At 44.3% G+C, this 15,090-nt stretch overlaps 1 protein-coding gene across 2 annotated transcripts in view; it reads left to right on the forward strand.

Moving 5' to 3' along the window:
- Positions 1-5,093: 5,093 nt before the first annotated feature.
- luc7l3 (LUC7-like 3 pre-mRNA splicing factor) overlaps positions 5,094-15,090 on the forward strand; it is a 29,065-nt gene continuing 19,068 nt past the window's right edge. Inside the window, exons 1-5 of one of the 2 annotated variants that reach the window (XR_012096006.1) lie at positions 5,094-5,253; positions 8,350-8,416; positions 14,582-14,621; positions 14,713-14,860; positions 15,011-15,085. Coding sequence is in view for 1 of the 2 variants with exons in the window: in XM_073026495.1 (XP_072882596.1) it covers positions 5,155-5,253; positions 8,350-8,416; positions 14,582-14,621; positions 14,713-14,860; positions 15,011-15,085 (429 nt within the window). In the remaining variant the exon portion in view is untranslated. The remainder of the gene's footprint in view (positions 5,254-8,349; positions 8,417-14,581; positions 14,622-14,712; positions 14,861-15,010; positions 15,086-15,090) is intronic. The other variant, XM_073026495.1, reaches the window with a different exon arrangement.

Genomic DNA, 15,090 nt, shown 5'->3' on the forward strand with positions numbered 1-15,090 from the left:
GAGGACACAGATAGAGTGGATGTGGAGAGGATACTTCCTGTATGGGGGAGTCTAGGACCAGAGGACACAGATAGAGTGGATGTGGAGAGGATACTTCCTGTATGGGGGAGTCTAAGACCAGAGGACACAGATAGAGTGGATGTGGAGAGGATACTTCCTGTATGGGGGAGTCTAAGACAAGAGGACACAGATAGAGTGGATGTGGAGAGGATACTTCCTGTATGGGGGAGTCTAAGACAAGAGGACACAGATAGAGTGGATGTGGAGAGGATACTTCCTGTATGGGGGAGTCTAAGACCAGAGGACACAGATAGAGTGGATGTGGAGAGGATACTTCCTGTAGTGGGGGAGTCTAAGACCAGAGGACACAGATAGAGTGGATGTGGAGAGGATACTTCCTGTATGGGGGAGTCTAAGACCAGAGGACACAGATAGAGTGGATGTGGAGAGGATGTTTCCTGTGGTGGGAGAGTCTAAGACCAGAGGGCACAGATAGAGTGGATGTGGAGAGGATACTTCCTGTATGGGGGAGTCTAGGACCAGAGGACACAGATAGAGTGGATGTGGAGAGGATACTTCCTGTATGGGGGAGTCTAGGACCAGAGGACACAGATAGAGTGGATGTGGAGAGGATACTTCCTGTATGGGGGAGTCTAAGACCACAGGGCACAGATAGAGTGGATGTGGAGAGGATACTTCCTGTATGGGGGAGTCTAGGACCAGAGGACACAGATAGAGTGGATGTGGAGAGGATACTTCCTGTATGGGGGAGTCTAGGACCAGAGGACACAGATAGAGTGGATGTGGAGAGGATACTTCCTGTATGGGGGAGTCTAAGACCAGAGGGCACAGATAGAGTGGATGTGGAGAGGATACTTCCTGTATGGGGGAGTCTAGGACCAGAGGACACAGATAGAGTGGATGTGGAGAGGATACTTCCTGTATGGGGGAGTCTAAGACCAGAGGACACAGCATCAGAATAGAGGGGCGTCCTTTTAGAACAGAGATGAGGAGGAACTTCTTTAGCCAGAGAGAGGTGACTGTGGAATTTGATGCCACAGGCAGCTGTGCTGGCCAAGTTTTTGGGTATATTTAAGGCAGAGATGATAGATTCTTAATTAGTCAGGACATGAAGGGATATGAGGAGAAGGCAGGAGATTGGGGCTGAGAGGGAAAATGGATCAGCCATGATGAAATGGCGGAGCAGACTTGATGGGGCCAAATGGCCTAATTCTGCTCCTATATGTTATGGTCAATAGCACAAGCCCTTAAGCCCATGACGTGGTGCCAGCCTTATAATTTACTATAAGATCAACTGACATACCCTCTACTTTTCTTTCATTAATATGCCTATCTCAGACTCTCTTAAATGTCCCTAATGTATCTGCCTCTACCATCACCCCTGTAGCATGTTCCATGCACCCACCACTCTCTGTGTAAGAACCCTACCTCTAACGTCCCCCCTGTACATTCCTCCAATCACCTTAAAATTATGACCCTCGTATTGGCCATTTCCACTGCGGGAAGCAGGCACTGGCTGCCCATTCGATCTCTGCCTCTTACACACCTCTATTAAGTCACCTCTCATCCTCCTTCACTCCAAAGAGAAAAGTCCTAGCTCACTCAGTGGAGACGGCAGATGCTGGAATCTGCAAGGACAAAACCTCCTTGAAAGCCAGGCATACTGTACCTAGAAGAGACTTCAGTGCAGAGCCCTGATCCAATGTTTCAGCCAAAAATGCCATTATTTCCTTTTCCCTTCTAAATGCTGCTCGACCTACCAGAAGATCATTTGCTGCTGTAATTTTACAACTCTTATAATTGTTCATTTGATAACTCAAATAATATAATTATTCTTATAGTTATTAATAATTATTCAGCCCTTTGGCCAAGAAAGCACTGCAGTGTCTCCTCTTCCTGAGGAGATTGGGTTCTTCCCCCCTCCCCCCATTATAACCAATCTTTTACGGGAGAACCATTGGGTGTGTCCTGACCTGGTACATCACCTTCTGGTAGGAGAATTGCAAAAACATTTGACTGCAAGCCCCTACAATGGATTGAGAGGACTGCTGAAAGGATCATCTGGGTCTCTCTTTAACCTATCATAGATATTTGTAAGCAGGGCCCTCAGCATTGTCAATGATCCCTTCCACCCGTCCAACAACCTCTTTGATCTCCTACCATCAGGAAGGAGATACCATAGCATTAGGACAAGAATGTTAGGATGGAAAACAGCTTCTCCCCCCAGGCCATGAGATGACTGAACACCCTGCCACCATCCGAGTCTAATCACACATGAAGTGCCAGTGTATTATACTGTTTACTTTTAACTTGTGTCGTAAATGCAGTTTATTATTTGTTAATTTATTTGTGGTAATATTACTTTTTGTGTTATACAGTATGTGTGAGTTATATGTACTGTTATGCATCTTGGTCTGAGGAACATTGTTTCATTGGGTGCATGTGTATGGTTGAGTTATAATAAACTTGCTTGCTTGAATCATTATCATCCCAGCTGCATTATTCACCCCCACATGTACCCACCAAGAAATAACATGGTGGGGGGCACCAATTTGGGGTAGAGGTTGATTTCGAGTGTCAGAGATAAAGGTGTGGATTAGTGGTGAGCCAAAGAGGAAGGGGTGGAACTGAAGGGGAGGGGGTTAAGTAGGAGGGGGAGGGGCAGGCCCAGCAGGGGGAGGGGGAGTCAGAGTCTGCCCAGGGTGGAGACGGCTGGATCGAGGGAAAGGTGTGTTATGAGGTAGGAGAAGCTTGAAATGGGAGGGGAGAGGAGCAAATGTTGGCCTGATTGTGGGGATAAGGGAGGGAGCCTGGTCAAGGGGTAGAAATTCTGCAAATCAGAACAGTAGAGGGCTGAACACACCATTCGGTTCAAGATGTTTCGCCAATCTTGATCCCAATTTATTCTAAATGTTCTCCTTCTGTGTATCATCCATTCCCCACATATTCTCCAGCCCTCACTGCCATCATATCTACGAACAAGGTAACACTACCTTGTTAGTCCTCTATATTGCACTATCTACTTTTGTAACTTATTATGTTGTGCATTGTACCGCTGCCGCAAAAACATTTCACAACAACTGTTAGTGGTGTTGATAAACCTAATTCTGATATGTCTATCTAAGAATGTCGGGGAGGAGGTACAGAAGCCTGAAGATACACACTCAGCGATTCAGAAACAGTTTCTTCCCCTCTGCCATCCGATTCCTAAATGGACATTGAACCCATGAACACTACCTCACTTTAACAACATATATTATTTTGTTTTTTGCACAATTTTTAATCTATTCAATATACATATACAGTATTGATTGATTGATTTATTTATTTTTTTTCTTCTTAACTATTATGTATTGAATTGAACTGCTGCTGCTAAATTAACAAACTTCACAACACGTGCCGGTGATAATTAATCTGATTCTGATCCAACACTTTCCCTTGACATCGCCTTTCAACTCCCCCTCTATATAAGGAGAAGGTGGGAGTGGAGGATGCTATCACGTATTTGCTGCACAAATCCCTCTCTCACCTGGATGGGGTCAGTGGTGCTGTGAGGATTACATTCCTGGACTTCTCTAGTGCCTTTAACACCATCCAGCCCAAGATCTTAAGGCACAAACTAACGGAGATGGGAGTAGACTCTCACATGGTGGATTGGATAGTGGACTACTTGACAGATAGACCTCAGTATGTGCGGTTGGGAGACTGTAGGTCTGACACAGTGGTCAGCAGCACAGGAGCGCCGCAGGGGACCGTGCTCTCTCCGGTCCTGTTCACCTTGTACACATCAGACTTCCAATATAACTCGGAGTCCTGCCATGTGCAGAAGTTCACTGATGACACGGCCATAGTGGGGTGTGTCAGGAATGGACAGGAGGAAGAGTATAGGAAACTGATACAGGACTTTGTGATATGGTGCAACTCAAACTACCTGCGTCTCAATATCACCAAGACCAAGGAGATGGTGGTGGACTTTAGGAGATCTAGGCCTCATATGGAGCCAGTGATCATTAATGGAGAATGTGTGGAGCAGGTTAAGACCTACAAGTATCTGGGAGTACAGTTAGACGAGAAGCTAGACTGGACTGCCAACACAGATGCCTTGTTCAGGAAGGCACAGAGTCGACTGTACTTCCTTAGAAGGTTGGCGTCATTCAATGTTTGTAGTGAGATGCTGAAGATGTTCTATAGGTCAGTTGTGGAGAGCGCCCTCTTCTTTGTGGTGGCGTGTTGGGGAGGCAGCATTAAGAAGAGGGACGCCTCACGTCTTAATAAGCTGGTAAGGAAGGCGGGCTCTGTCGTGGGCAAAGTACTGGAGAGTATAACATCGGTAGCAGAGCGAAGGGCGCTGAGTAGGCTACGGTCAATTATGGAAAACCCTGAACATCCTCTACATAGCACCATCCAGAGACAGAGAAGCAGTTTCAGCGACAGGTTGCTATCGATGCAATGCTCCTCAGACAGGATGAAGAGATCAATACTCCCCAATGCCATTCGGCTTTACAATTCAACCGCCAGGAGTAAGATATGTTAAAGTGCCGGGGTTAGGACTCAATGTATTTAAGTAAACTACTTAAGAACTTTTAAAAAGCTATTATTAATGCTTTTTGAGAGGGTGATTTTAGATGCATATCATATTTTTACTGAGTTAAGTATTGTATGTAATTAGTTTTGCTACAATAAGTGTATGGGCCATTGGAAAAAATGTTGAATTTCCCCATGGGGATGAATAAAGTATCTATCTATCTATCTAACCTTAAAAGTTTGTCCTGTGGTGGTAGCCATTTCTACTTATCTGTGCCTCGCATAACTTTAAAAACCTCTCGGAGGTCTCTCCTCAGCCTCTGTCGCTCTGTTCACATTTTGCAGATGTTGAAAACGAGACGTGAAAGCCGAGGCGCGGGGGCATTCGGCCCGTCGGGCGTTTACTGGATCATGGTGAAACAGAAAAGGGGGCACGCGCCACTCTTGATCACATGACACAACATATTTGACGCGTTGCTGAGCAACCGGGCATGCGCGTGGCAGGGGCAGGCGCAGGCGCCGTGTGGCTGGCTTGAGGCGCGCGGCAGGGCGGGACGGGCAGTGCAGTGTGGGAGCTTGCTAGACGCATCGCCATTTTACGGCGCCAACATGTTGTCGAACGCGCAGCTACTGGACGAGTTGATGGGCCGCGACCGCAACTTGGCCCCGGACGAGAAGAGGCAGAACGTCCGCTGGGATGACGACAGTGTGAGTTCCCCGGACGGTACCGGGCGGGAGGTGGTTAACGGACGTCCGGCCGCGTCTCGGGCCTGGGCCCGGGCCCGGGCCCGGGCCCTCGGGGCGGAGGGATGCCTGGAGTGGAACCGGGGTCGCGTCCGAGAGAGCGAGGATGGAGTATTAAGAAGACGGTCTGGCCTGGGACATTTGTTCCACTGAATCCCGGGCCGCGGGAGCCTTTGTGTGGAGCCAGTCCCTCATACTTGGGACGAGGGTGGATTGGGCGGGTGGTGGGGGGAGAGAAGTCATTAACACGGCGGCCCGGGGTGGGGTTGTTGACCGTTGTCCCTATTCCGCCTTCAGTGAGTTCCTTATTGATCCGTTCAACCGGCGGATTTAAAAACAACCGCAGAAACTCGACAGCTCCATCGGGAATTAAAGGAAAGTAAACTTCCTACTAGGGAATGTTTGATTCATTCATAAAAAAGAACCTATGTTCGCAACCTCCAGCTTGTATTCCTCATGGGATTTCTGATGTATTGGTTTGATTTTGAAACTTGTGTAATTTTCGAGACCTCATGTGGACCTGAGTTGACTTGTTCCTAGTAGTGCCTTGATCTAAATTGGGGGCGGTGGGTAGTACTGTCATTTGAACAACAGCAGAAAAGTTTATCACTATAACGATGAGCCCCACAAACCTGTGGCTAAACAGCATTTATGTAAAGTGACACCATTAATTTTTGAAATTGGTGACATTTCATCATACTGTTCTGAAGGTTAGTAATCTCAAAAGTGATCTATTCACAGATACTATTGCATGTAATTAGGGACGGGACTTCCTAGCCTACTCAATGCCTTAACATTGTTCTCTCCATATCTATCTCCTATCAGTTTTGTTTTTGTCTGAGTGAAGAAATTTCTCAATACTCCCCATGGCTTACCCCCATGTCTGAAGGCTGTGAAGTGATCCTAACCTCTGCTGCAGAAATCATCTGGAAACAACTACTGGCATCTTCTTTGTCTAATTGTTTTTCCCCCATTAGCTGCATTTTTTTTGCTTATTGATCAATGCAAACTTAGCTTCTCCTCTGATAGCAGATTTCTGAATGGTCAGTGAACACTACCTCATTGTTTTGCTGTTTTCTGAACATTTTTATATATATTCTTTTTGTAACACACTATTTTTATGTTTGCACTGCTGCTGCAAAGCAGCAAATTTCATGACATATGTTAGTAATGATAAGCCTGATTCTAGCTTTCTTTTAGTGCTTGGAGTAAGTCCAGGTGAATAAATTACAGAATACTGCAGATTCTGTGTGGTTTACCTTTTAATCTGTTAAATGTCTTGTCAGCATCATGACAGTGTTATGGTGTAACACCATAAAATACAGGAGCAGAAAGAGGCCACTCAGCCCATCAAGTCTGCTTTGCAATTCATTCATGGCTGATTTATTTTTAAAAAACCTCTTTCACCTGCCTTTCCCTGTAACCCTCAACTCACTTGCCAACCTCTACCTTAATTTCAAACTATGACTTGACCGCCAGCCTTCCATGACAACAAATTCGGCAGATCCACATGCATGTCATCTCTGCACTTCAATTGGGTGGCAGAGTGGAGGTACAAGGAGGTGTAAGGCATTCCTTCCCATGGGCAAGGTGTATCACATGCTTGTCTCTCCCAAACTTCCCTTGGATCAGGGTCACTTGAAGCCATGGGGGCAGGTGGTGCATATCACAGGTTCTGGTTATGCAACCACTGACGTCAGTCAGTCTCTGAAGAGTATTGATAATGGCTGGAGTCACCTGACTTGCAAAGAGACTGCCCAGAAGATGGCAATGGCAAACTGCTTCTGTTGAATTTGCCAAGAGCAATCACAATCATGGACTATTATCACCCACATCATACAACATGGCACATATAATGGTGATACTTTACTAGCTCACCCACAGCCTCTCTCTCAGCTTGTTATCAGTGTAGGCCTGCTCAGGAGCTGGGTGTGAACAGGGATCATAAGCAAGTTCTGTTAAACTAAGTTTCTTGCATTGGCACATCATTGTAACTTTGCTTTTATGTTGCAAGGCTTTTCGTTCAGTAACCTTCAGGGATGAGAGTTCTGTTTTCTGTTGATTTTCAGTCACTTCACTTGTCTTTACAACTGTATTTGTGTGTTCAGGGTATAAAACCTTTGAGAGATGACTAGTGGGTTAGGTGGTACCTGAAAATTCTTTAACTCACTTAGTTCCTGCAGCCGTTAATCTTTGAGCTTTAGTGAGAAGTTCCAGTGGATAGAAGTTACTGCCTCATTTGATAAACATCTTGGATATTTTGCACCACACAGTGTTAGATTAGATCTTATTCAATTTGCTGAATGATTCTGGCCTCTTACAACTTATAAACAATTATAAACTGGTACTTGGACACTTAAAGGGTGACAGTTGCTGGAGGGACGCAGCAGGCCAGGCAGCATGTATGGCGGGAAAACCAATTAGGGAACTTGATAAACACAAGAAATTCTGCAGAAGCTGGAAATACTGAGCAACGCACACAGTGCAGGAGGAAGAGGAATCCTATCAGATGCTACTTGACTTCCAAAGAGAAACTGATTTTTTTTCATTTATTGGGGATCATAGGGCCTGGGATTAAAATGTATCATTTACTGAGGACTCTTGATAGGGTGGATGTTACTGTTTAAAACAGGTCAGGCAGATGAGGAATTTATTTTGGTTCAATGTGCAGATCCTTGTAACTCTCCTGAAGGCGTGCTGTGAGGAAAGTCTTTGGAAAAAATAGATTCTGCATAAGCAAGAGGGGGAAAGGTTATGTGGCTAGACATCCCAGTGTGATCAGCCTTTAGAAATTCCTTCCTAGCTGATAGCTGTTCACTGCATTGGCTTTTGGTCCAGACTGGACAGCCTGGCTAGAATTGGCCAGGGTTTTCCATGAGGACCTTTCCTAGAACTAGTCATTCTATAGTTCAGATCTTGAATGTTTCTTCTCTCTTTGGACCTTTTATCATGGAGTTGTTGAGTGACTTGAGAAGGACAGTAGGACAGTTTACAGAGATGGGATGGGCAGCAGTGCAGAAAGTGAACACAAACTTACTGAGGCATGTCTTATCTTTACAGGTGTGTAAATACTTCCTGTGTGGATTCTGTCCAGCTGAATTATTTACTAATACACGTTCTGATCTGGGTAAGATTGCTTAATTTAGTAACTATTTTGTGAATGTTTAATGCTGAGGAAGTGTGTGGCTGACCTGCAATTTAAAACTAGCCATGGATTGGAGTGCGATAAGAGAATGCTGTGGGAACTGTATTGATAATTGGCACCAGTCCTGACCAATGTGTAGCAAAGCCCTGAGCGCTTGCGAGCTGCTGCTGCTCCCAGATGGACTGCATCAAAATTAAAGTTCCCAAAAAGTTTTACCTCCCCTTGTGATGAGCAACTATTGTCACTGTGGTGGGCTTCTTCTAGGTAGGTGTGAGGGGGTGTTTCCCTTGGGGAGGTTTGGTGTCTTCCTAAACTATAGAGCAGGGATTTGCAACCTGGGGTGCAAATCACAGATCCCTTGCTTAATAGTATTGGTTCAAGGCATTAAAAAATGTTGGGAACCTCTGGGAGCAAAGTTTTAGAATGAGGGATTTCCTACTTCAGACCAGGATGCAGGGAATTTCTTCCCGGATCACCGAGAATCTTTGAAATCCGCTACTTCAACAAGTGGAGACTGAATTACTGAATATATTCAGCACCGAAATAGACAGACCTTTGGCAGCCAACAACAAAGTGAGGCCTAGGTAAACGAACCTTGTGGTTGATGTCTTCTTCTGTGGGGCATCCCAGTGATGTATTGTCCACATCTCGGTCTTGAAACCAGTCCTTATTTTAACTTTGTTCTCTTTACTAGTTTGCTTACATTACAAAGATGTACGGTGTAAATAAGTTGTGAGGAAGCGATTCTTGTGGACGGTCCCCATTCATTCATCTTATTTGATCGGCATGTGCTTACTATCTGGTAGCAGAAGGATATGAAGCACATATTTGGATTGTGGTCATGAATGCAAACAGCACATTTTATTGTATGTTTTGTTCAAGTGACAAAGCTAATCTTTAATATTCACATCTTTCAGACATATGTAATACTTTAATTAAATTCTTCTCATTTTGCCAATTTATCTGTGTTTAGGGTGTCTATTCAATACCTATTTGTAGAGCAGCCCCTTTATCTAAAGGCTCAGACTCTGAATCCACACTAATGCAAACTAGTATATCTGCTGCCTCACGTTGCCAGAGACTGTTCAATCCTGACCTTGGGTGCTGGACTTCACACGTTCTTTGTCCTTCAGGTGCTCTGTTTTCCTCCCACATCCCAAAGATCTTTAACCAAGTCCTTTCTGCGGGGCTCAGCTGTTACATCCCAGCAAACAGTCTAATGACTAGCAATCTTAACAATTGTATGTCCCCAATATATAGGTGAGTGGTAGAATATGGGAAGAATAAAAAAATGAACATAAGATTAGTGTAAATGTGTGGTTAATGGTTAGTCATAGAACACTACAGCACAGAAACAGGCCTTAAGGCCCATCTAGTCCATGTCAAACCATTGACTTCCACCCAGCTATAGCCCTCTCATCCATGTACCCATCCAAATTTCTCTTAAATGTTGAAACTGACCCTACATCCACTACTTCTGCTGACAGCTCATTTCACAATCTTGCTGCCTTCTGAGTGAAGAAGTTCCCCCTCCTATTCTCCTTAAACATTTCACCTTTCACACTTAACCCATGACCTCTAGATGTAGTCTCACCCAATCTTAATGGAAAAAGCCGGCTTACCTTTATTCGATCTATACCCTTCGTGATTTTGTACACTCTATCAAATCTTACCTCAGTTTTCTAAGTTCTAGAGAATAAATTCCTGACCCATTCAGGCTTTCCCTATAACTGTCCTCAAGTCCTGGCATCATCGTTGTAAATTTTCCCTGTACTCTTTCAATCTTACTTGCATCTTTCCTGTACGTAGGTGACCAAAATTGCACACAATATTCCAACTTAGGCCTCACCAATGTCTTGTACAACTTTACCATTAAATCCCAACTCCTGTACTCAGTGCATTGATTTATGAAGGTTAATCTACCCAAAGCTTTCTTTACGATCCTGTCTACCTGTATCGTCATTTTCAATGAATTATGGGCCTGCATTCCTAGATCCCTTTGTTCTACCACACTCCTCAGTGCCCTACCCTTCACTGTGCAAGAGCTACTCTGGTTGGTCCTACTGAAGTGCAACACCTCGCACTTGTCAACATTAAATTCCATCTGCCATTTTTTCCAGTTCATTCATTCCACCAGCTGGTCCAGATCCTAATGCAAGCTCTGATTGTCTTTCTCGCTATCCACTACACCCCCAATCTTGTAGTCACCCACAAATTTACTGGTCCAGTTTACCACATTATCATCCAGATCATTGATATAGCACCAATCCCTGTGGCACACCACTAGTCACAGGCCTCACATCAGAGACAACCTCTCTGGCTTCTGCCACAAAGCCAATGTCTAATCCAATTTACTACCTCATCCTGAATGCTAAGTGACTGAGCCCTGACCAGCTTCCCATACAGGATGTTGTCAAATGTGTTGCTAAAGTCCATGTAGATGACAACCACTGCCTTCATCAACTTTCCTGTCAGCTTCTTTGGAAAAACTCTTAAGATTGGTTAGACGTAACCTACCACGCACAAAGCTGACTCTGCTGACTTAACCATAATCAGTCCCTGTCTATCCAAATACTCATATATCCAGTCCCTTCCAATAACTTTTTTATTACTGATGTTATGCTCTCTGACCTATAGTTTCCTGGTTCATTATTAGAGCTTTTCTTAAAAAGCAGAACAACATTAGCCAGTCATCTGGTACCTCAGCTGTCGCTAGTTTCTGCACTTGCCTCCCACAGGATCCGAGGGAACATCTTGTCAGGTCTTGGGGAATTAAACACCCTAAGTTGCCTCAAGACAGCAAACCCCTCCTTGTCTGTAATCTGCATAGGGTCTGTGATCTTGCTGCTTTGCCTCACTTCTGGAGACTTTCTTTGTGTAAATACAGATGCAAAGAATCCATTTTGGATCTCTCCCATCTCTTTTGGTTCCACACATGGGTGACCTTTCTGACCATCCGGTGGACCAGTTTTGTCCCTTGCATCCTTTTGCTCTTAACATATTTGTAGAATCCTTTAGGATTCTCCTTCACCTTGTCTGCTGGAGCAACTTCATGCCTTCTTTTAGTCCTTTTACGGTGTGGGAGTCCCAGTCAATGGAACCAACTTTGTGTTTCCTGCAACAGTCTGCGATTTCTACACATTTGTTCTTTTAAATCCCACAACTGTCGGACCTTTTTATAATGACCCCATTAATGTGGTCGTAAATTATTCCTCAGTTCCATCTTACCACTGTGGGTTTCCACTGCTGGATAATTTCTCCTCTGCTCCCCCCCCCCCCACCCCCGTTCACATAATTGCCACTCCACTTAAACCTAACTTTAAAATTGGAAACGAGAAAATCTGTAGATGCTGGAAATCTAAGCAATACACATATGCTGGAGGAACTCAGCAGGCCAGGCAGCATCTGCAGAAGGGATCTCTGCCCAAAACGTTGTCTGTATTTTTTTTCATATATGCTGGCTAGCTTGCTGAGTTCCTCCAGTATTTTGTGTTACTTTTTTAAAAAATTGGTTCTTGCCAACTGCCTAATTATGTGCAATCCAAAGTTTCCTCGGCACTGTGCACACAGAATGTGCCAAATGACCTGCTCACTGCTTTTCTCTTCTCTTCCTCCAAGCAAACTGATGTCTCCTCTGGACTGTGGTACATAAAATGGGTTGGAGTGGGCTGAAAAGTGTGTTTCATGCTATAATCACTGATACTATAACATTACTGTAGGTAGTACTCCAGGTATTTTCACTAGTCCTAGACTGCAGCAAGAGTTACCATCCAGCATGTAATCTGGGACATAGAACAATATAGGTGCTATAGCCTACGATGTTGTGCTAACCCTTCACACTCACATAGCCCTTTATTTTTCTATCATCCATGTGCCTGTCTAAGAGTCACTTAAATGTCCCTAGTGTATCTGCTTCTACCCCTGGCAGCGTGTTCCACACATCCAGCATTGTGTGTTGTTGAAAGAAACAGCAACAAACAAACTTGTCTCTAACATCCACCCTATACTTTACTCCATTCTCCTTGTATTAGCCATTTCATCCCTGGAGAAAGTCTCTGACCATTCGCTATCAGGCTCCCAATCTAGTGTCCATGGACCCCTTGGTTAATGTTGGGAGTACATGGCATAAAGTTTGGGAACCCTTGATCTAGTGTATACCTTATATTTTCCACTCCCCTTCTTTGTTCCTTCTGTTCACACCACCTGATGAGTGGCTGTGATTTTTATTAAGCTGTCCTCATTCCTTTAATTCTCTTCACTCATATTTAAATCAAGTTGTTCACTGATTTTTCTCAATGCTCATTGAAGTGGCTCATTAACTTCCTCTTTCCGTGGGGGCAACCTGACCTGTTTTATATTTTTCCTGTTTGCCCTTCCATCTTCTTTACCTATTTGCACGCCAGCCAGTCTTGTGCTGTCTGTATTTCCAGTGCTCTGTGCATCAGTGCTCGGTAATTTTATCACCAATTGAATCACATTGCAATGGCAATGTTACTGACTGGTTGGATCATTTTATTTTGCCAGCTTTGTAATTCACTTAACTCATTCACATCCCTTTGCAAGCTCTTTGTATCATCTTTAACCTTCTGGCTTTGCAAACTTCAGTGCAGAAGTTTGTCTTTTTATCTAAGTCATTAATACAGGTTGTAACTTTCTGAGGATACAACTCTGATCTCAGCAGACACAACATGTGGGAGTGGGAGAGACTTTTATTTCTGCTGTTTTCTTGTCCTGTGGTTGCTCTTCAACCAGTTTAACGTTCTGTACAACCTAATCAGAAACTGTGTTAAATACAAAACAATCATTGCACCTTTTTAATGCATGTTGTTACATCAGCTTTTTCCACTTATTACTATCTAGAGAGGGGGGAATTTGCTCCCATGACCTATTAAATGCTCCCAGTGGCGGCCTTCTCAAATAGTCTCTGACAGCCAAGTCCAGCTCCTGACCTTTTCTTGTTCCTTAGCCACTAAGCCCAGTAGAACAGTTTCTACTGACAGGAGAAAGGCAGGTTTACTGGCACCTTTAAACCAGTCACTTTGGGCAGATGGGACTCGTCAGCCACGGCTGGCAGCTCATCTAGGAGAAAGAAGACTCTGATTTCAAACCTCTGCTGCCTTGCAGCTGTGCCCACTTATGGGGAAGGCTTAGAGAGTAAACCCTGAGGGGGGGAAGCACAGCCCTACATTGAGTTCAACGCTGACTGGCAACTCCTGCGACGCTGCTGGCGCCAAACTATATTGGTCTCTGCTGCTCCTTTGGATTCATCAGCTATGTGGGAAGGGTGCGCCTACTACAATGGCCTCAGCTAGCTCTCCGTATTGTAGTGTTCTGGCTTGCGAATTACAGCTAGGATGCAGTATCCATGGCCGATCCTGACCAATGGATGGCCTTCAGACCAACCCCAAATTTGTAATGGGCATTGTAGTGGCAGTTCTATCAAAGTAAGGAGTTAAAAGCCAGCTTACCTTCTAGAGCAGAAAGTGTCTGTTTACTTTGCTGTAATAGTTATAATTGACTGTATCCATCATGTTTCCGAGAGGCAATGGCTACCTAGATATTTAATCAGGGTCAGGGGGAACAAATGCATTGCAATTTCCAGTACACATTATCATTACCTGGTTGGGGGAAGGGTCACAGAGGTATTTTAGTTGTCTTTATTGCAGTTGGCTGTTAAAAGTTAACGTGACATTTGCCGATATATTGTTGGGTTTTATTAATAATAAATCTCTGTATCAGTAGGTTTGGTACAGGCCCTCTGCCCTACAGTGTTGTGCTGTCTTGTTAATCTTCTCCATGAAGATCTCTCTATATTTTGCCCTCATAAAATTAATAGTTTTTTAAAAAAATCTGGCTGTAACTAAATTGTTTTGTTTCTCAGGGAACTGAGCATTTGAAACCTGGTCACTAAGCATGGAAAAGTGCCCTTTGCCCCAGCCTACCTGAACAGCCCCATTTGCTTGTTCAGCCATATAACTCTAAACCTTTCCTATCCACGTATATCCAAATGTATCTTAAAGGTTGTAATTCTATCGCTTCATTTGGTGTTTATGTTAACATTGGGGCTCACAGAAATCAGGTTGTTATTAGGCTGGATAAAGTCCTAGCTGTGTGAAAAGTATCATCGATGATTTTGATTTTTTGCAGGTCCTTGTGAGAAAATTCATGATGATAACTTGCGGAAGTAGTAAGTATCTCACTTTTTGAGGGCGGCCTTGGGACCTTGGGAGTGTATGCATGTGGAGCAGTCGTGTTATTGTTCTGCTTTCCTCACACAGTTATGAGAAGAGCTCTCGATTCATGAAGGTGGGCTATGAGAAGGATTTCTTGCGCTACCTTCAGAACCTGATGGCAGATGTGGAGCGGCGGATCCGTCGAGGTCATGCTCGACTCGCACTGTCCCAGAACACAACGACAGGAGCCACGGTAAGTCTGTAGAGGTGTGCGTTAGTGTGATTGTGGGGTGGTAGGAAGGGTGTTGTGATTACTACGTAGAGGTGGGGAAGAGACATCTGTGTTGTGGAGCTGGTTCTAGGGTCTTGCTAATGTTGGTAATTCTAGTTTTTCATTTTGTAGACTGGAGGGCCTGTGAGTAAAAATGAAGAGAAGGGTCAGGTCCTAACAGAGAAAATTGAAGAACTTTTGGAACAGGTAAG

This window comes from Hemitrygon akajei, chromosome 22, assembly GCF_048418815.1.
Source record: "Hemitrygon akajei chromosome 22, sHemAka1.3, whole genome shotgun sequence".
Classification (NCBI taxonomy): domain Eukaryota; kingdom Metazoa; phylum Chordata; class Chondrichthyes; order Myliobatiformes; family Dasyatidae; genus Hemitrygon; species Hemitrygon akajei.